At 50.2% G+C, this 21,697-nt stretch overlaps 2 protein-coding genes across 3 annotated transcripts; both read left to right on the forward strand.

The window, feature by feature from the left end:
* The first annotated feature begins 3,290 nt into the window (after positions 1-3,290).
* LOC134015518 (protein phosphatase 1K, mitochondrial-like) lies at positions 3,291-9,134 on the forward strand. The gene is made up of 8 exons (XM_062455077.1): positions 3,291-3,402; positions 5,314-5,611; positions 5,800-5,972; positions 6,419-6,519; positions 6,599-6,764; positions 7,028-7,172; positions 7,647-7,781; positions 7,942-9,134. The coding sequence occupies exons 2-8, from the start codon at positions 5,339-5,341 to the stop codon at positions 8,071-8,073; spliced, it is 1,125 nt and encodes a 374-aa protein (XP_062311061.1). The 5' UTR covers positions 3,291-3,402; positions 5,314-5,338; the 3' UTR covers positions 8,074-9,134.
* A 1,848-nt stretch (positions 9,135-10,982) lies between these two features.
* On the forward strand, positions 10,983-21,024 carry abcg2a (ATP-binding cassette, sub-family G (WHITE), member 2a). Of its 2 annotated transcripts, none has more exons than XM_062455079.1 (16): positions 10,983-11,175; positions 11,760-11,987; positions 13,357-13,416; positions 14,398-14,512; positions 14,618-14,770; positions 14,927-15,084; positions 15,420-15,571; positions 15,841-15,942; positions 16,102-16,352; positions 17,440-17,522; positions 18,746-18,835; positions 18,934-19,058; positions 19,179-19,333; positions 19,678-19,767; positions 19,883-19,983; positions 20,504-21,024. In XM_062455079.1, exons 2-16 carry the CDS (start codon positions 11,800-11,802, stop codon positions 20,649-20,651), a joined length of 1,971 nt encoding a protein of 656 aa, XP_062311063.1. In that variant the 5' UTR covers positions 10,983-11,175; positions 11,760-11,799; the 3' UTR covers positions 20,652-21,024. The 2 variants fall into 2 exon arrangements, with proteins under 2 accessions (XP_062311063.1, XP_062311062.1); XM_062455078.1 differs by having other exon boundaries at positions 10,984-11,175; positions 11,796-11,987; positions 20,504-21,023.
* Positions 21,025-21,697: the final 673 nt, after the last annotated feature.

Below are 21,697 nucleotides of genomic sequence, written 5' to 3' on the forward strand. Positions count from 1 at the left end.
CTGTAACAGGAACACTGTTCTAGGTGAAGTAGCTTTGTATGGATGTGTATATTCACATAGATTTAACTGGTTTGTTGACAACCTTGTAGCCTCTCACTTCTCACTATATTACCAACACACTCACCCATCCATCCCTTTCTCCTCTCCTTTTTGTTGGTTAATATTTGATCTACCCCACAAAGCTTTCAGGCACTTAATGTGAAAGGGTGTGTGTGTGCGGAGCATATGAGTGTGAGTGCATGTGCGTGTGTGCGCGTGTGTGTGTTTGTGTGTGTGTGTGTGCGTGTGCGCGTGTGTGTGTGTGCGCGTGCGCGCACGTGCGTGTGTGTGATGCCTCCAAGCTGCTGGAAGTCTTGTCATGACAGAGATGTGTGTGTAACACTCCTCCCCCCTCTCCCCTCTCTCCTCATCCTGTCTTCCTCCTCCCCCCTCTCCCCTCTCTCCTCATCCTGTCTTCCTCCTCTCCTCCCCCCTCTCCTCTCCCTCCTCATCCTGTCTTCCTCCCTCTCCTCCCCCCTCTCCCCTCTCTCTCATCCTGTCTTCCTCCTCTCCTCCCCCCTCTCCCCTCTCTCTCCTCATCCTGTCTTCCTCCTCTCCTCCCCCCTCTCCCCTCTCTCTCCTCATCCTGTCTTCTCCTCCTCCTCCCCCCCTCCCCCCTCTCCCCTCTCTCTCCTCATCCTGTCTTCCTCCTCTCCTCCCCCCTCTCCCCTCTCTCCTCATCCTGTCTTCCTCCTCTCCTCCCCCCTCTCCCCTCTCTCTCCTCATCCTGTCTTCCTCCTCTCCTCCCCCCTCTCCCCTCTCTCTCCTCATCCTGTCTTCCTCCTCTCCTCCCCCCTCCCCCCTCTCCCCTCTCTCTCCTCATCCTGTCTTCCTCCTCTCCTCCCCCTCTCCCCTCTCTCCTCATCCTGTCTTCCTCCTCTCCTCCCCCCTCTCCTCTCCTCCTCATCCTGTCTTCCTCCTCTCCTCCCCCCTCTCCCCTCTCTCCTCATCCTGTCTTCCTCCTCTCCTCCCCCCTCTCCCTCTCTCTCCTCATCCTGTCTTCCTCCTCTCCTCCCCCCTCTCCCCTCTCTCTCCTCATCCTGTCTTCCTCCTCTCCTCCCCCCTCCCCCCTCTCCCCTCTCTCTCCTCATCCTGTCTTCCTCCTCTCCTCCCCCCTCTCTCCCCTCTCTCCTCATCCTGTCTTCCTCCTCTCCTCCCCCCTCTCCCCTCTCTCTCCTCATCCTGCTTCTCCTCTCCTCCCCCCTCTCCCCTCTCTCTCCTCATCCTGTCTTCCTCCTCTCCTCCCCCCTCCCCCCTCACCCCTCTCTCTCCTCATCCTGTCTTCCTCCTCTCCTCCCCCCTCTCCCCTCTCTCCTCATCCTGTCTTCCTCCTCTCCTCCCCCCTCTCCCCTCTCTCTCCTCATCCTGTCTTCCTCCTCTCCTCCCCCTCTCCCCTCTCTCTCCTCATCCTGTCTTCCTCCTCTCCTCCCCCCTTTCCCCTCTCTCTCCTCATCCTGTCTTCCTCCTCTCCTCCCCCCTCTCCCCTCTCCCTCCTCATCCTGTCTTCCTCCTCTCCTCCCCCCTCTCCCCTCTCTCTCCTCATCCTGTCTTCCTCCTCTCCTCCCCCCTCTCCCCTCTCTCTCCTCATCCTGTCTTCCTCCTCTCCTCCCCCCTCTCCCCTCTCTCTCCTCATCCTGTCTTCCTCCTCTCCTCCCCCCCTCTCCCCTCTCTCTCCTCATCCTGTCTTCCTCCTCTCCTCCCCCCTCTCCCTCTCTCTCCTCATCCTGTCTTCCTCCTCTCCTCCCCCCTCTCCCCTCTCTCTCCTCATCCTGTCTTCCTCCTCTCCTCCCCCCTCTCCCCTCTCTCTCCTCATCCTGTCTTCCTCCTCTCCTCCCCCCTCTCCCCTCTCTCTCCTCATCCTGTCTTTCCCCTCTCCTCCCCCCTCCCCCCCCAGAGGGGGGCTGTAGTGTGGTTCCCCACCAGTCCTGACTGCTGTGCAGTACCTCTGTGGTGCAGGTAGGGGGCACCAGGGCACCAGAGCATCATGCTTTCTAAAATGGTTCCCCCTTTCACCCTGCCTCTCTTTCTACTCTCTCTCTCTCTTCTCTCTCTTTCTACTCTGCGGTCTCACCCTCTCTATCAGTCTTTGCTTCTAGAGAGGGTGAGACAACAGATAGAGTAGAGAGAGAGAGAAGAAAGAGAGGTTAATCTTTATAATTTCTCATCTCATCACATTTCTTCCTCCCTCACCTCCCTCCCTCCCCCCCTGTCTTATGTAGAGCTGAGCCCAGGGTAAAACATGTCCTACTTTTGTATTCAAGGTAGATGGAAATCTGAGTTCAAATTCCCTCTCTCCTCCTCTCCCTACCTCCTCCTCTCTCTCTTCCTCTCTCCTCTCTCCCTCTCTCCTCTCTCTCTCCTCCTACATCTCCCTCCTCCTCTCCCTCTCTCCTCTTCTCTCTCTCTCCTCTCCCTCTCTCCTCCTCCTCCCTCTCTCTCTCCTCTCCCTCTCTCCTCCTCCCTCTCTCTCTCTCCTCTCCCTCTCTCCTCCTCTCCCTCTCTCTTCTCTCTCTCCCCATTTCTCTATCTCCTGCGGTCTTGTTTTTTGTTAATAATTGAAAACATTAAAGTCACTTCACGGCATCTCATGCAGATGTTTTGTTGTTCCAGAAACACAGATGCACGCACACACACCCCCGGGCGCACCACATGCACACACACACCCCCGGGCGCACACGCGCACACACACCCCTGGGCGCACACACACACCCGGCGCACACACACACACAGTTCCACATGTATGTTGCCCCCTAGCGTTCAGGTGTGTGAGGAGAGGAGGGTAGACACAGAGAGAGAGAGAGAGAGAGAGAGAGAGAGAGAGAGAGAGAGAGAGAGAGAGAGAGAGAGAGAGAGAGAGAGAGAGAGAGAGAGAGAGAGAGAAAGTGAGGAGAGAGAGAGAGAGAGAGTGAGAGACAGAGAGAGACAGAGAGAGAGAGAGAGAGAGAGAGTGAGAGGAGGAGACAGAGAGAGTGAGAGACAGAGAGAGAGAGAGAGAGAGAGAGAGAGAGAGAGAGAGAGAGAGAGAGAGAGAGAGAGAGAGAGAGAGAGAGAGAGAAAGAGAGAGAGAAAGAGAGAGAGAGAGAAAGAGAGAGAGTCTCCTCCAGAATGGTATTCCTCCAGTAACGCACCCACACCCCGCCTTCTATTGGCTGGGGACTTGTACCGTGTACTGGGGGCTGATTGGCCGGTCAACTAAATGTTTAAATACCATCAGCCCAGTTTCCACTAACCCTAACCCTTTCTAAGCGGCGTGATTGTACTGGTCTGGCTGGTGAGAAGCAAGCTGGTTCCAAGATCTGACAAGCTCTATCTATCCGAAGAAGATCGAGAACACCGGACGTTAGCGGATACTGTGGTATGAAGGTAAGCTGAACGTGAATGGTGTCAGATAACCGTCGGTCAGAAGTTTCTAACTGACATACTCCGTGTTGTGGAATGAAACCGCACCAAGTTTAAAATAGTTCAGTGCATGGTTTCGTCTAATGCATACCTTCTGGGTGAACATAGAGCTACTTGGTCTAGTTATGACGTTTTGTTGTTTCCATATCTAGTATGGTCAACTGTGTGTGTAGGTGTGTGTGCGTCAGTGTGTGTGTGTGAAGGGGGATAGTGTTGTAACAGGCAACAATGTGTGTGTGTTTATGCAACATAGCAGATAGGTCAGGAGTATCCTGTCTCCATACCGGTGGACAAATGGTAGAGAGAGAGGTGGAGAGGTAGAAAGAGTGGTAGAGAGGTAGAGAGAGAGAAGCAATGTATTGAGATGAGAGACAACCTGTAAATCCTTATTATTCTAAAGTATCTTTTAAGGATTATACTTTCACCTGTCTCTCTCTCCATCTCTCTCTCCCTCTCTCCTGCCTCACTCTCTCTCCCTATCTCTCTTATTTTTCTCTTTCCTTCATTTATTCTCCAAACCTTTCCCTACTCCTCTCTCCGGTGTGAGTGAGTGAGTGAGTGAGTGTGTGTGTGTGTGTGTGTGTGTGTGAGAGAGAGAGTCTGTGTGTGTGTGTGTGAGAGAGAGAGAGAGAGAGTCTGTGTGAATGAGAGAGTGTAGAGTGTATGTGTGTGTGTTTTGGATATAAAACCAAATGTTCTTTCTCCAGGAGTACAAGTGAACCTATAGACAAGACACTCTCCCTCCTGACCCTCACCCTCCCTCCTGACCCTCACCCTCCCTCCTCCTCACCCTCCCTCCTGACCCTAACCCTCCCTCCCTCCTGACCCTCCCTCCCTCCTGACCCTCACTCTCCCTCCTGACCCTCACTCTCCCTCCTGACCCTCACCCTCCCTCCCTCCTGACCCTCACCCTCCCTCCTGACCCTCACTCTCCCTCCTGACCCTAACCCTCCCTCCCTCCTGACCCTCACTCTCCCTCCTGACCCTCACTCTCCCTCCCTCCTGACCCTCACCCTCCCTCCCTCCTGACCCTCACTCTCCCTCCTGACCCTCACTCTCCCTCCTGACCCTCACTCTCCCTCCTGACCCTAACCCTCCCTCCTGACCCTAACCCTCCCTCCCTCCTGACCCTCACTCTCCCTCCTGACCCTAACCCTCCCTCCTGACCCTAACCCTCCCTCCCTCCTGACCCTCACTCTCCCTCCTGACCCTCACTCTCCCTCCTGACCCTAACTCTCCCTCCTGACCCTAACCCTCCCTCCCTCCTGACCCTCACTCTCCCTCCTGACCCTCACCCTCCCTCCCTCCTGACCCTCACCCTCCCTCCTGACCCTCACTCTCCCTCCTGACCCTAACCCTCCCTCCCTCCTGACCCTCACTCTCCCTCCTGACCCTCACTCTCCCTCCTGACCCTCACTCTCCCTCACTCCTGACCCTCACCCTCCCTCCCTCCTGACCCTCACTCTCCCTCCTGACCCTCACTCTCCCTCCTGACCCTCACTCTCCCTCCCTCCTGACCCTAACCCTCCCTCCTGACCCTCACCCTCCCTCCTGACCCTCACTCTCCCTCCTGACCCTCACTCTCCCTCCTGACCCTCACCCTCCCTCCTGACCCTCACTCTCCCTCCTGACCCTAACCCTCCCTCCTGACCCTCACCCTCCCTCCTGACCCTCACTCTCCCTCCCTCCTGACCCTCACTCTCCCTCCTGACCCTCACTCTCCCTCCTGACCCTCACCCTCCCTCCTGACCCTCACTCTCCCTCCCTCCTGACCCTCACTCTCCCTCCTGACCCTCACTCTCCCTCCTGACCCTAACTCTCCCTCCTGACCCTCACTCTCCCTCCTGACCCTAACCCTCCCTCCTCCTCACCCAGACCGCCCCCCCCCCCTCCCCCAGTGATGTCATCGACCGTGCTGGTCCTTCTGGGCAGGTGTCGTCACGCCCTCCTGTCTGCTCGCTCACTCTCTGAGGCCAATGCCATGGCAACAGCCTCCTCATTGCCGTGGCGCTGCGGTGCCACGGCGACCGTGCGGTCCTGCAGCAGCGTCAGGTACGACCCCGACGGCAGTGGTCGCCCGGCAACCTGGGACTCATTCGGTATCTGGGACAACCGGATAGACGAGCCCATCCTGCTGCCATCCAGCATCCGCTACGGCAAGCCTATCCCCCAGGTACACACACACACCATACACACACACAGACATCCCCCAGGTACACACACACAAACACACTCACCATACACACTAGTTACACCCATCCCCATGTAGAGAAGTAGAGAGGGAGTAGAGATGAGTGTGTGTGTGTGCAGGTGTCTCTCTCCAGGGTGGGGACAGCATGATGAGTGTGTGTGTGTGTGCAGGTGTCTCTCTCCAGGGTGGGGACAGCGTCGGTGCTCGGCCAGAGGAAGCAGAACGAGGACCGACTCCTGATGGGTCGTCTCCATGACAACGTGCTGTACTTTGCCGTGTTCGACGGCCACGGAGGACACCACGCCGCCGAGTACTGTCACACACACCTGGAGGCAGTCCTCAGGTACACACACACCTGGAGGCAGTCCTCAGGTACACACACACCTGGAAACAGTCCTCAGGTACACACACACCTGAAGGCAATCCTCAGGTACACACACACCTGGAAACAGTCCTCAGGTACACACACACCTGGAGGCAGTCCTCAGGTACACACACACCTGGAGACACATTTTTACATTTAGTCATTTAGCAGACGCTGTTATCCAGAGCGACTTATAGTAAGTACAGGGACATTCCCCCGAGGCAAGTAGGGTGAAGTGCCTTGCCCAAGGACACAACGTCATTTTTCACGGCCGGGAATCGAACCGGCAACCTTCTGATTACTAGCCCGATACCCTAACCGCTCACACACCTGGAGACAGTCTCAGCTCTCACACCTACTGAGACACACAAGTACATCCGAACACAGACACCAAGATAACATGTGTGGTGTGTGTGTGTGTGCAGAGATGGTCTGGAGGAAGAGGATGACTTGGAGAAAGTGTTGATCAAAACTTTCCTGGAGCTGGACAAGGCTCTGCACACGCACCTCAGTTACTATGGCAACGGTGAGACACACACACACACAAACACAAACACACACATTATTCTTTAAAACAAGTTTGACAACCAACCTGTTGTCTTCAGCATCATCCCTGACTGCGGGTACCACGGCGACGGTTGCCGTGCTGCGTGACGGGGTGGAGCTGGTTGTGGGGAGCGTTGGGGACAGCCGTGCGCTGCTCTGCAGGAAGGGGCGGGGCCTCAAGCTCACACACGACCACACCCCCGACAGGAAGGACGAAAAGGAGAGGTACATACACACACACTCATACACACACACACTCATACACACACACACGTAAAATGATGCATGGCTGCATCAGTGAATGCACATCATGTATACCTGTGTTCACACCTGTAATGTCTTGATGTGCGTGTGTATGGTGTGTAACTGTGTGTGTGTGTGTATGGTGTGTAACTGTGTGTGTGTGCGTGTGCGGTGTGTAACTGTGTGTGTGTGTGTCTGTAACTGTGTGTGTGTGTATGTGTATGTGTGTGTGGGGGGGGGGGCAGGATCAGGCAGAGCGGGGGGCTGGTTACGTGGAACAGCCTGGGCCAGGCCACCGTTAACGGGCGTCTGGCGATGACTCGAAGCATCGGGGACTTCCACCTGAGGAGCAGCGGGGTCATCCCCCTGCCGGACACACGCAGAACACACGTGGGTTCCTCCCGCAGAACCTCAGATCACAGCCTCAGAGTACAACCTCAGATCACAGCCTCAGAGTACAACCTCAGATCACAGCCTCAGAGTACAACCTCAGATCACAGCCTCAGATCACAGCCTCAGAGTACAACCTCAGATCACAGCCTCAGATCAGAAACTCTGATTAGAACATTTACATTTACATTTAGTCATTTAGCAGATGCTCTTATCCAGAGCGACTTACAGTAAGTACAGGGACATTCCCCCGAGGCAAGTAGGGTGAAGTGCCTTGCCCAAGGACACAACGTCAGTTGGCATGACCGGGAATCGAACTGGCAACCTTCGGATTACTAGCCCGACTCCCTCACCACTCAGCCACCTGACTCCCATGTCAGGTGTCAGAACATGATCAGAATGTCAGTTTCGCAGATTGTAGATTAAAATGTACTGATGAAGAACCAGGTAATGATACCTGCTCCCCCCCCCCAGGTGCAGCATCACCATGACACCTTCTTGGCCCTCACCACCGACGGCATCAACTTCCTGATCACCGACCAGGAGATCTGTGATGTCATCAACCAGTGCCACGACCCCCACGAGGCGGCACAGGTCATCTCACAGCAGGTAGAGTACTACCTAATACTACACAATACTACCCAATAATACCTAGTACATAATACTCCCTAATACTTCCTACAGCTGTGTAGTATGAAGTAGTATTATGTCGTATTTAGTTCTGGAGCTGAATACTGACCCTTGTGTGTGTGTGGTGTGTATGTGTCAGGCACTGCAGTATGGCTCGGAGGACAACAGCAGCATCGTGGTGGTCCCTCTGGGCTCCTGGGGCAAACAGCACAGCTCCATGCACAGCTACTCTCTCAGCCGCACCTTCACCAGCTGTGGCCGCTGGGCCTGAACACACACACACTTAGATACACACACACACTTAGATACACACACACACACTTAGATACACACACACTTAGATACACACACACACACTTAGATACACACACACACACACTTAGATACACGCACACACTTAGATACACACACACACACTTAGATACACACACACACACACTTAGATACACACACACACTTACATATACACTCACACTTTGATATGCTCACACACACAATTATGCACAAACACATGCTGTCAGTGTACAAATTGAATATTTATATCATGTTTGCAAAGTGTTGACATTTTGTGAAAATGTACATATTTGTGTACAAACTGTATATAATGATGTAAGTGTAGTATTGCTGTACTCTGGTGAATACCCATGTTAACAGGCTGTTGTGTCCAGGACGGTTTTAAGTGTAACTTAACTCCCAAACAAACCTCTTCTCGAGTTAACCGCTATGGTTAATGTTCAACATCAAGAGGCTGACATTAGCGAGTATAGTTTCACTTTAAGCACAGCTATAGTATTAAAACGGACGGAACTATATTAGCACTGCAGGTCCTCTGTTGGCGCTCGAGCTGTTAAATCTTCTGAATGTCTGTAAAGAATGTACACGAGTCGGCTGTTGAAGTTCAACCCGACCTGGTTACGACCGTGGTCACGCCATACCGCCTAGCCAGCCAATGCGAACGCGGCTCGTGACGAGTCGGGAAGTTAAAAATAGATTCAACGTGACCAACATATAGTGACGGCCGTTACAGACTTTTTTTTCCGATATGATGGATGTGTCAGCTACGTAAAGGTCCTGCACGCAGAACTGAAAGTGACGTTGTCAAGAAAAGCAGGACCTAATCATATGTTCAGGATCAAACTTGTTAAATATTAAAAGCCCAACACCATTCAGCTGGTTCTAAAAACTAACTATCTAAAAGAAACATGACAGAATGTAATAATAATTGTTGTAATAACTGGTTGATTTCCACCTGTTATTAATGTTTGAGTTAAATAATTTTCATGTGGATGTGATTCTGCTGTGTGTGGAGTTAAATAAACGGCCCTCTAGAAACACTGTTTCCTGACCTCTCTGCCTGAACAGTCCATCCTCTGAACCCTCTGCCCCTCTTGGTCTAATGGTAATGTTTTGGTTTTCCTGTAGAAGGTTCCAGGTTCAACGTCCCAACCCAGCCTGTTTGGTCTAGCTGCTAGGTGTAGCAGGGTGGTTCAACATCCCAGCCCAGCCTGTTTGGTCTAGCTGCTAGTTGTAGCAGGGTGGTTGGGATCGGGGTTACAGAAGGTCTACAACCTGAACTGGAGAACTTAGGCTTAGGCAGGAGGTTACTGCATATCTGGCCCTGCTACACACTGTGCGAGTGCGAGTGTGTGTGTACGTGTGTTCGTGTATGCGTGTGTGTGTATGTGTGTGTGTGTACTCAGATATTATACCTCAACAGCCTTATGCAACACATTGCTTGGAAGGAACCCAGTGTGTGTGTGTGTGTGTGAGATGTTCTGCAAACTTGGCAATACATTGTGTGTGTGTGAGAGAGAGTGTGTGTGAGAGAGAGATAGAGAGAGAGAGTGTGTGTGAGAGAGAGAGTGTGTGTGTGAGAGAGAGAGAGTGTGTGTGAGAGAGAGATAGAGAGAGAGAGTGTGTGTGAGAGAGAGAGTGTGTGTGTGAGAGAGAGAGAGTGTGTGTGTTTGAGAGTGTGTGTGTGTGTTTTCAGTTGTTGCCAAAATCAGTTCCTGAACACAAATTCCTTAACCCACAATAGAGAGGGAAATGGGGGGGCGATTAGGGTTAAGGGGGGGAGGAGGGGTTGGTGAGGATGAGAGAGTGAGGATGAGAGAGTGAGGGTGAGGATGAGGATGGAGACTCGTTCAGAACTCAGAATAGAACCCTGTAAGAAGAGTAGGGCTACCACGACAGCTGTATGTGCGTCAGTGTGTGTGTGTGCGTCAGTGTGTGTGTGTCAGTGTGTGTGTGTGCGCTAGTGTGTGTGTGTGTGCGTCAGTGGGTAGAGACGTGTAAGTTTGTGCGTCAGTGTGTGTGTCAGTGTGTGTGTGTCAGTGTGTGTGTGTGTGGAGAATAGGACATGATTCTGTCTTGTATTGATGCATACTGTGTTGTTCCTCTTTAGCCAGAGACTCTGATTGAGATGTTAATGTTGCATCCTAGGATTCTGTAACTTAACAGAGCAGGTAGCTGAGATGTACAGTAGTTACTCTGCGTTGTGTCTGGTCAGCACAGACCGTTCCTTCACTGAAACACTGTTAGAACTGTGCACATGTGATCTTCTGCTGCTGTTTCTATGTGCTCTGTACGTTGCTGTGGGTAAATGCGTCCTCTAGAGGACGTCTGTCTTCACACTCATTAAGGTCTTTCTAAGGTCAGCTGGCAAAACAACAACACACTTCATACATGTGCTCTCTCTCTCTCTCTCTCTCTCCACCCTCCCTCTCTCTCTCTCTCTCTCTCTCTCTCTCTCTCTCTCTCTCTCTCTCTCTCTCTCTCTCTCTCTCTCTCTCTCTCCACCCCTCTCTTCCTCCCTCCCTTCCCTCTCTGTGTCTCCAGCTCTGTTAATTAGACCTCGCAGCGCCCTCTAGCGGCGGCTTCTACACATGACCGCCATCCCAGACCCCCCCGTCTGCGGTCATCGATCAATCAGCGGAGAGGTCCACTTGATACGCAGGCGCACACCGCACCAGCATGTTCCGTATGCCCACTGTAACGAGCTGTAGTCAGGGGACACTACGGGAAAGAGCGGGGCGTGGTTAATCGGTAACATGAGTAATACACACACACTTAAGATAACGCAGATTGTCTGTTGCGGCGCTGTGTCATAATGACCAGGTGTTTGTGAGTGTTACTAGACAGCACCATCACTCCCGTGCAGGGACGGTCCACGTGCTGCCGGTCATAAACACGCACTCTGCCCTCCTCCTTACTTCCCGTCTTATCCAACACAGCTCGCGCTATAACGTTACACTAGGGCGACCCAACTGACAGAAGAGACGCGCTCGCGGACATCTGACCGACCTCTTCTGGCCCCGCTGTGGACCCCGTGTTTTTGTTTAAATAACCGGTCACTACTCACCGTCAGCACCAGGTCAGTGATGATTTCGATGCACCGAAAACTAACAGAGTAATTTTAGCAGCGCGCACGCGATCGCTCACGGTATTGACCGTAGACCTGAGTGATTTTGTATGACAACAGATTCTACAAGTCATGAGTTTCCCCTGGAATTTGATAATTACATAATTCTGCCCTGATTTGTTCCCTGGGACTTGCTGGAAAAAGTGGTTAGGCCTACTTTGTGATACAGTTAGTACTTGTATAACATTCTGGAATATAATTTGTAAACACAGACCGTTTCTTCACCGACCACCTAAATACTGTTAAAACTGTACACATCTAAACTCTATATAGTCTACTATGCACTAATTGTCTGTCACTTTGTTACATGTGGTATTGAGTAGACAGTTCAGCATCATGGTGATAAATATTTAAAAGCTTTAAGAGATCCAAAGTTCGAGCTGGTAGCAAGAAAGTCAAGTCAAGTTCATTACCGGTCCTAGCCCCGCCCACGCGTGCTAGCCCCGCCCACGCGTGCTAGCCCCGCCCACGCGTCCTAGCCCCGCCCGCGCGTGCTAGCCCCGCCCACGCGTCCTAGCCCCGCCCACGCGTCCTAGCCCCGCCCATGCGTTGCGCTCCCTTCCGACCCGCAGCTGAATGTCCGAACCGGCCCTCCAGATGATGAGCGCTCCTGGGGGTAACGGGGCTCAGCGGCAGCAGGTGAACGTTAAACCGCGCCATGGAGCCACGGTCAGCTTCCACAACATCCACTACAAGGTGCGTCAGAGCAGCGGCTGCTTCTGGAAGAGGAAGAGTACCCAGAAGGACATCCTCATAGACCTCAAGTAAGAGTGTGTGTGGGTGTGTGAGGATGTGGGGTCATTGATCAAGTTAAGTGCTGCTTATCGATTAAGGCATTGTAAGTCTGCTGTGATTGGGCGAGGAGGATGAGGAGAGGTGACGAGGACAAGTAGGAGGACGAGAGAGAGGAGGAGAGGAGGAGAGAGATGAGGTGCAGGGTTGGGAGAGAGGAGGAGAGAGAGGAGGGCTGGGAGAGAAGAGAGGAGGAGAGAGAGGAGAGGAGAGAGGAGGAGGTTTGGGAGAGGAGAGGAGAGAGGAGGAGAGAGAGGAGGGCTGGGAGGGGAGAGGAGAGGAGAGAGAGAGGAGAGAGGAGAGAGGAGGAGAGAGAGAGGAGGGCTGGGAGAGGAGAGAGGAGGAGAGAGAGAGGAGGAGAGAGAGAGGAGGAGAGAGAGAGGAGGGCTGGGAGTGGAGAGGAGAGGAGAGAGGAGGAGGTTGCCAGCTCCACGTGCAGAAAGCAGGAAGACCACCTAGAGATGATGAAGATGAAAGAACCATCACACACACACACTCACACACACACATCTCAACAAATATGCACCTGAACATACACAAATGTCCCTCAAATTAGTTTTTGAATGAGAGGAAGGAACTGTCTGTTTGAGGGCCCCAGCAGGAGAGGACACACACACACACACATTCACATGCACTCAGACACACTCACACACACACTCACGCACACACTCACATGCACTCACACACACACACACACATGCACACATACACACACTGTAAAACCCTGCCAAGTTGAGACAATGACATCCAACATTCATTAACAGTCTTTGTGAGAAAGATGTGTGAGTGTGTGTGTGTGTGCGAGGAAGAGTAAGTGTGTGTGTGACTGTGTGTGTGTAAACAGACAGATTCTTGTGTAAGCTGGCTGGAATGTCAAGGTGCAGACTGAGCATGTGCAGAAGGTACCATCAGTGACCTCTGACCTCTGAATAAACTCATTAAACAGCTCAAGTGTGTGTGTGTGTGTGTTTGTACCTGGATGGGCTGTAGACATACGTGTGTGTGTGTGTTTGGTTTATGGATAGAGATGATCCTCTGTTTGGCTGCTGTTGAGGATTGGTGTGTGTAATGATTAACAGGATGTGTGTGAGGGGTGAACTCCCTGTCTTGTATAAGTGTGTCTGGTGTGTGTGTGTGGTGTGTGTGTGTGTGTGTCTGGTGTGTGTCATTGCTACATGATGTGTGACGGTGGATTCAGTTCCCTCTCGTTGTGCTGTGTCATGCTTTCACAAGACTGCCTACGTGTGTATATGTGTATGTGCACGTGTGTATAGGTGTATGTGTGTGTGCATGTGTGCTTATGTGTCTGTGAATGCGTGTGTGTGTGTGTGTGTTTCTTAGTGGGATCATGAAGCCAGGCCTCAACGCCATCCTGGGCGCCACAGGAAGTGGAAAGTCATCGTGAGTACCCCTCCATCTTCATGTTGTGGTCATGGTAACAGATGGCAAAAGTACACACAACCTTCACTCAAGTAGAAGTACAGATACTCATGTTTAAAAAGACTGGTAAGGTGAAGTACTGTTTAACCTTTTTATATAAAAAAGTTTTAACTTTAGAAACTTTTTTCTTCAAAATAATGGTTGCCTTCTGCCTTGCTCCATGGTAGCTTCGTAGACTAGCTTATGTTTGTTGTGCGTGATAGCCAGGAAATTGGAAAAAAGGCGTGCAACAAGAAGAAATAATATTGATCATATAACCAAATACAGATTTATGTAAATGTAATGTAAGAAGTAGAAATTACAGGTATTTATGTAAAAAGTGAAAGTAAAAAATTGACAGAAAAGAAATTGAGTTACTGTACTGATACCAAAAAATTCAGATTGTAACATCCAGGATACCAAGGATAGGTAGAGCAATCGAGCTCTACTTATCCTTGGTCTCCTGGACGTTATAATCTGAATTTTTTTAACAAGAAATTTTTCGGCTCGAATTTGATAGGCTAAAATTTTTTGGGCTTGAAAATTTTAAGCTTGACAATTTTTAAGATACATTTTTTTAGGCTGGAACTTGAGCAACCTGAATTTTATTTTACATTGAAATATATTCATATGACAATTCGGTCTTTTCAATATTAAGTATTCAATGCCTTTTAAAATTCAAAACATGATGTCACTGATTTGCTTCCATAGTTGTGATGGTGTTGTGGTGATGTGGTGATGGTGTTGTATATTTATATATTTTACATTTGTAAAATATATAACCGTGTTGTGGTGATGTGGTGATGTTGTGGTGATGGTGTTGTGGTGATGTTGTGGTGATGGTGTTGTGGTGATGGTGTTGTGGTGATGTTGTGGTGATGGTGTTGTGATGGTGTTGTTGTGATGGTGTTGTGATGGTGTTGTTGTGATGGTGTTGTGGTGATGGTGTTGTGATGATGTCAGGTTCCTGGACGTGCTGGCAGCGCGTAAGGACCCCTCAGGTCTGTCAGGGGAGGTGCTGATAGACGGAGCTCCTCAACCACCCAACTTCAAATGTCTCTCTGGATACGTTGTGCAGGTGACACACACACTCCCCTACACACCCCTAAACACACACACCACAACACACACCTACACACACACCTACACACACACACCCTTATTCCCCCCCACCCCCCCTCAGGATGACGTGGTGATGGGGACTCTGACGGTGAGGGAGAACTTTGCGTTCTCGGCGGCGCTGCGCCTGCCCTCCTCCGTGTCCCAGCAGGAGAAGCAGGACAAGGTGTCCAGCCTCATCCTGCAGCTTGGACTCAACAAGGTGGCCGACTCACGGGTACGCTGGCCCTAACGTGTGTGTGTGTGTGGCATAGGGACCCGTGTGTATGTGTTACGTACATCTGTGTTTGTTTCTAATGTGTGTACGTAATGCATGTGCGTGTTACTAACGTTTGTGTGTGTGTTACTATCATGTGTGTGTGTGTGTGTCCAGGTGGGGACCCAGCTGATCAGGGGGATCTCAGGGGGGGAGAGGAAGAGGACCAACATCGGTATGGAGCTGATCATGGACCCGTCCGTGCTGTTCCTGGACGAGCCCACCACCGGTCTGGACGCCAGCACCGCCAACTCTGTTCTGCTGCTGCTTAAGAGGTGGGGGTACAGTTGTCCCTCCTCCTCCATCCCTCATCCATCTATCTTCCTCCTCCTCCATCCCTCCTCCTCCTCCATCCCTCCTCCATCTATCCTCCTCCATCCCTCCTCCTACATCCCTCCTCCATCCATCCTTCCTCCATCCCTCCTCCTCCATCCCTCCTCCATCTATCCTCCTCCATCCCTCTTCCTCCCTCCTCCTCCTCCATCCATCCCTCCTCCTCCATCTCTCTCCCTCTCTTTCCTCCACTTCGATTTCTGTCAGCCTCCCTCCCTAACTCCCTCCTCCCCCTCCCTCCCTCCCTCCCCCCTCCCTCCCTCCCTCCCCCCTCCAGGATGGGTAACCACGGCCGAACGATCATCCTGTCCATCCACCAGCCTCGCTACTCCATCTACCGGCTGTTTGACAGTCTAACTCTGCTGGTCAGCGGCAAGCAGGTGTACCACGGCCCCGCGCAGAGCGCCCTGCCGTACTTCTCTGACATCGGTACGCTAGGTTAGGTTACACTAGACTAGGCTAGGTTACACAAGGCTAGGCTAGGCTAGGTTACACTAGGCTAGGTTACACAAGGCTAGGCTAGGCTTAGTTACACTAGGCTAGGCTAGGCTATGCTAGGCTAGGCTAGGCTACACTAGGCTTGCTCTGTCATGCTATGCAATGCTCTGTTGTGCAATGCTGTGCAATGCTGTGCCATGGTATTTCCAATCTGTAATAGTGTATCTGCTTTGAGCTTACATCCTGCCTACATTTCCCAGGGTACATCTGTGAGCCCCACAACAACCCTGCAGACTTCTTCCTGGATGTGATCAACGGGGATTCTACTTCCCTGGCGCTGAACAGCGGCAAGGACGCAGATGGTGAGCTGGGATTGGTCCAGGAGCAGGAAGTGGGGGGGTGGGTTCTGTCATGTCATCCAATAGGAGCTCTTAACTGTAAATTAACTAATTTCTACTCCCCCTCCTCTCCCCTCCACTCCCCTCTCCCCCTCTCTCCTCCCCTCTCCTCTCCTCCTCCAGAGGTGGACCCAGAGGAGGTGATCATCTCCAGGCAGGGTATCGAGGACCGCCTGGTGCAGGAGTACCGGAGCTGCCAGTACTACCGGGAGACAAAGGCCCAGCTGGAGAGCATCGTCCTGGGGAAGCAGGCCTCCACCAAGCCCCCCTCCCGGACCATCACCTACAACACCTCCTTCCCCACCCAGTTCAAATGGGTCCTCAAGAGAACCTTCAAGAACCTCATGCTGAACCCACAGACCTCTTTCGCTCAGGTGTGTGTGTGTGTGTGGAGGGGGGGTTGTGTGACCACTACCAACTACGCAAAAGAAAAGCTAGCTCTTCGTTGACGCGGGTGACCCCTTTGGTCATTTCATCCACAACACACATGCTAACCCCTTTGGTCATTTCATCCAAAACACACATGATAACCCCTTTGGTCATTTACCCCAAAACACACATGATAACCCCTTTGGTCATTTACCACAAAACACACATGCTAACCCCTTTGGTCATTTACCACAAAACACACATGCTAACCCCTTTGGTCATTTACCACAAAACACACATGCTAACCCCTTTGGTCATTTACCCCAAAACACACATGCTAACCCATTTGGTCATTTACCCCAAAACACACATACTTACCCCTTTGGTCATTTACCACAAAACACACATACTAACCCCTTTGGTCATTTCATCCCCTTTGGTCATTTCATCCAAAACACACATGCTAACCCCTTTGGTCATTTACCCCAAAACACACATGCTAACCCCTTGGGTCATTTACCCCAAAACACACATACTAACCCCTTTGGTCATTTCATCCTCTTTGGTCATTTCATCCAAAACACACATGCTAACCTCTTTGGTCATTTCATCCAAAACACACATACTAACCCCTTTGGTCATTTAATCCCCTTTGGTCATTTGATCCAAAACACACATGCTAACCCCTTTGGTCATTTACCCCAAAACACACATACTAACCCCTTTGGTCATTTCATCCCCTTTGGTCATTTCATCCAAAACACACATGCTAACCCTTTGGTCATTTCATCCAAAACACACACGCTAACTCCTTTGGTAATTTCATCCAAAACACACATGATAACCCCTTTGGTCATTTACCACAAAACACACATGCTAACCCCTTTGGTCATTTAATCCAAAACACACATACTAACCCCTTTGGTCATTTCATCCCATTTGGTCATTTCATCCAAAACACACATGCTAACCCCTTTGGTCATTTCATCCAAAACACACATGCTAACCTCTTTGGTCATTTACCCCAAAACACACATACTAACCCCTTTGGTCATGTGTGTATGTGTGTGTGTGTGTGTGCGTGTGTGTCAGATCGGGGTGACAGTGTTCCTGGCTCTGATTGTTGGAGCCATCTTCTTCGGGGTTGCAGATGACCAGAGTGGCATACAGAACAGGTATTCAAACCTCTTCAATCAACTTTATTAGTACAGAGTTGATCTAACAGAACAGGTATTTAAACATCTTCAATCAATTTTATTAGTACAGAGTTGATCTAACAAAACAGGCATTCAAACCTCTTCAATCAACTTTATTAGTACAGAGTTGATCTAACAGAACAGGTATTCAAACCTCTTCAATCAACTTTATTAGTACAGAGTTGATCTAACAGAACAGGTATTCAAACCTCTTCAATCAACTTTATTAGTACAGAGTTGATCTAACAGAACAGGTATTCAAACCTCTTCAATCAACTTTATTAGTACAGAGTTGATCTAACAGAACAGGTATTCAAACCTCTTCAATCAACTTTATTAGTACAGAGTTGATCTAACAGAACAGGTATTCAAACCTCTTCAATCAACTTTATTAGTACAGAGTTGATCTAACAGAACAGGTAATCAAACCTCTTCAATCAACTTTATTAGTACAGAGTTGATCTAACAAAACAGGCATTCAAACCTCTTCAATCAACTTTATTAGTACAGAGTTGATCTAACAGAACAGGTATTCAAACCTCTTCAATCAACTTTATTAGTACAGAGTTGATCTAACAGAACAGGTATTCAAACCTCTTCAATCAACTTTATTAGTACAGAGTTGATCTAACAGAACAGGTATTCAAACCTCTTCAATCAACTTTATTAGTACAGAGTTTATCTAACAGAACAGGTATTTAAACATCTTCAATCAACTTTATTAGTACAGAGTTGATCTAACAAAACAGGCATTCAAACCTCTTCAATCAACTTTATTAGTACAGAGTTTATCTAACAGAACAGGTATTCAAACCTCTTCAATCAACTTTATTAGTACAGAGTTGATCTAACAGAACAGGTATTCAAACCTCTTCAATCAACTTTATTAGTACAGAGTTGATCTAACAGAACAGGTATTCAAACCTCTTCAATCAACTTTATTAGTACAGAGTTGATCTAACAGAACAGGTATTTAAACCTCTTCAATCAACTTTATTAGTACAGAGTTGATCTAACAAAACAGGCATTCAAACCTCTTCAATCAACTTTATTAGTACAGAGTTGATCTAACAGAACAGGTATTCAAACCTCTTCAATCAACTTTATTAGTACAGAGTTGATCTAACAGAACAGGTATTCAAACCTCTTCAATCAACTTGTGTGTGTGTCCATGTGTGTGTGTCCGTGTGTGTGTGTGTCAGGATAGGGGCTCTTTTCTTCATCACCACCAACCAGTGCTTCAGCGCTCTATCAGCAGCAGAACTGTTCATCACAGAGAGGAAACTGTTCATGTGAGTCACACACACACACCACAAAAACACAAGTACATATACACGCACACCTACACACACCCCCACTCCCCCTGCCTCAGACAGTGTCTCTCCTGCAGTCATGAGTACATCAGTGGATACTACAGGGTGTCAGTCTACTTCCTGTCTAAGATCCTGTCTGACATCATCACCCTGCGCACCATCCCTGCCATAGTCTTCAGCTGTGTGGCCTACTTCATGATCGGTGAGCACACACACACACACGCACACACGTACCTGAACACACACACATGCTGACACACATACATGTACACACACACCATGACACTCACACACATGTACTGAGCCCTCCTATTCTCTGCAGGGTTCAAAGCCACAGTGGAAGCCTTCTTCATCTTCATGTTCACGGTTGCCATGGTAGCATACACCGCCACCGCCATGACGATGGCCATCTCAGCCGACCAGAGCGTGGTTGCCATCGCCAACATCTTCATGACCATCTCCTTCGTCTTCATGATGGTGACACAAACACACACACACCTGCAAACACACACCTGCAAACACACACACACCTGCAAACACATACCTGCAAACACACACACACCTGCAAACACACACCTGCAAACACACACACACCTGCAAACGCATGCACACACACCTGCAAACACACACCTGCAAACACACACACACCTGCAAACGCATGCACACACACCTGCAAACACACACCTGCAAATGCATGCACACACACCAACGCAAGTGCAATCACACACACACACCTATGCACACACAGAAATAAAAGGCTGTAGTTCATGTCAGTATGATTTAGCTGTGTGTGTGTGGTGTGTGTGTGTGTGTGTGGACAGATCTTCTCAGGCCTGTTGGTGAACCTCCCCAGCATTGCTCAGTGGCTGGCATGGCTCAAGTACTTCAGCATCCCTCGATACGGACTTGCAGTGAGTACACACACACGCACACACACACTCACAAAGATCACACATATACACACTCCATGACAACAATGTTGCTCTTTCTGCAGGGTCAATCAGTAGGTGTGTGTGTTTTCTGCAGGGTCTGCAGATTAATGAGTTTGTGGGTCTGCAGTTCTGTGGCAACATCCCTCTGCCCACCGCGTTGCCCGGCAACGGAACCATTCACCCGCCCCAGCTGATGTAAGTTATGACATCACCGACACAACCCAACACTCTCTGGTTATTGGTCTACAGCTGCAGCAGCTGTGATGACATCAGAGGTGTGTCCTCTGTCCCTCCTGGCCTTTCTCTTTTCTCATTGGAGGAGGAGATCCCAGGTCCCTCCCCTCAAAGCCAATTGGAGGGTTCCAGTGTTGCTGTGTCCTCTGACACCATCTGCTGGCCAGACATTGCACTGCAGAACCCTAACCCTAACCAAACACTAACCGTAACCCAATACATGCACCAACCCTAACCCTGTCCACACCCTAACCCTAACCACACACCTGGGCTGAACCTGAAGAGCTGTCAACATTCAGCTCTGATTCCATGACACCTGTCTACGGGTCCTGATTCTGTCAGGAAGTTCTAGAACGTGTCTGTGATTCTAGGAGGGAGTTCTAGAATGTGTCTGTGATTCTAGGAGGAAGTTCTAGAACGTGTCTGCTGCTCAGTAAGTTCTGGTTCCGTAGTGGCGTGTGAACCTGTGTGTGTGGTGCAGGTGCACAGGGGAGGACTTCCTGCGTAACCAAGGCATCGACTACTCCTCCTGGGGCCTGTGGCAGAACCATGTGGCTCTCCTCTGCATGACAACCATCTTCCTCATCATCGCCTACCTGAAGCTACGCTTCATCAAGAAGTTCACCTAGGGGTCAGGCACGCCCCCTCATCTTCCTCAGGAACACTGTAATAATTTTCATCGCTTCATCCGAAAGTTCACCTAGGGGTCAGACACCTCTTCAGGTCAAAGGTTGAACTTTGCTATGAATGAAAGCCTCAACTAATCAGATTCCTGTCTCATTCCAGAACCCCACTCTAGAACCCCCTTCTAGAACCCTTCTACGTTGCAGTATTCAAACATCTCTGTCCTCCTGCTCTCACTGCACCACTCTGATCCGGCCATGTGTTCCCACTCTTCACATTATATTTGAATACTTTTCATGTCTGTCAGTTTATAATCAATGCTTTTGTATTATGTAATTATGATATCATACCATCATCTGAATAACAATGATTGTGATGAAACTTTGATAATAAACACATCTTTCTACGAGTCTTGCTGCTGTGTGTGTGTGTGTGTGACTGTGTGTGTGACTGTGTGTGTGTGTGTGCAGAGAGATGCTGAGCTGACTGTTGACACATAAATACAATAATGAGATGGGATTAGACACCCTCACACACACATGCTCACACATGCTCACACACACACATGCTCACACACAGACGTACACCTACACTCACACACTCTTTCACACACACACACACATTCTTACACACACACACTCACCAGACTGGGTGTGGGTGTAAGCAGACACTGTCTCCACCTTGTGTCCATGACAACAGAAAGTAAACACACTTCACACGTGTGATGGAGTGTAAGCATGGTGTCACACACACACACACACACGCGCGCTCACACACATACTTTGTTCATAGCTCTGCCCCAGACAGGGTGGTGGTTCTGTTACAACATTCTAGAACCCTCCCTGCACTCGTCAACAAACACACACACTCCGACACACACACTCCAACACGAGACGCTCTCGTTCTTCCTCTCCTCCTTCTCTCTCCGTGAGACGATCATGGCTTCCAGACTAGCAGCACTGTGGCTGATCTCTCTCCTCCTGGTGCAGCACTCCGCTACCACACACACAGGTCAGTACCGCTACCACACACACAGGTCAGTACTGGGGGA

The sequence above is a fragment of the Osmerus eperlanus genome, unplaced genomic scaffold (genome assembly GCF_963692335.1).
Source record: "Osmerus eperlanus unplaced genomic scaffold, fOsmEpe2.1 SCAFFOLD_49, whole genome shotgun sequence".
Lineage (NCBI taxonomy): Eukaryota > Metazoa > Chordata > Actinopteri > Osmeriformes > Osmeridae > Osmerus > Osmerus eperlanus.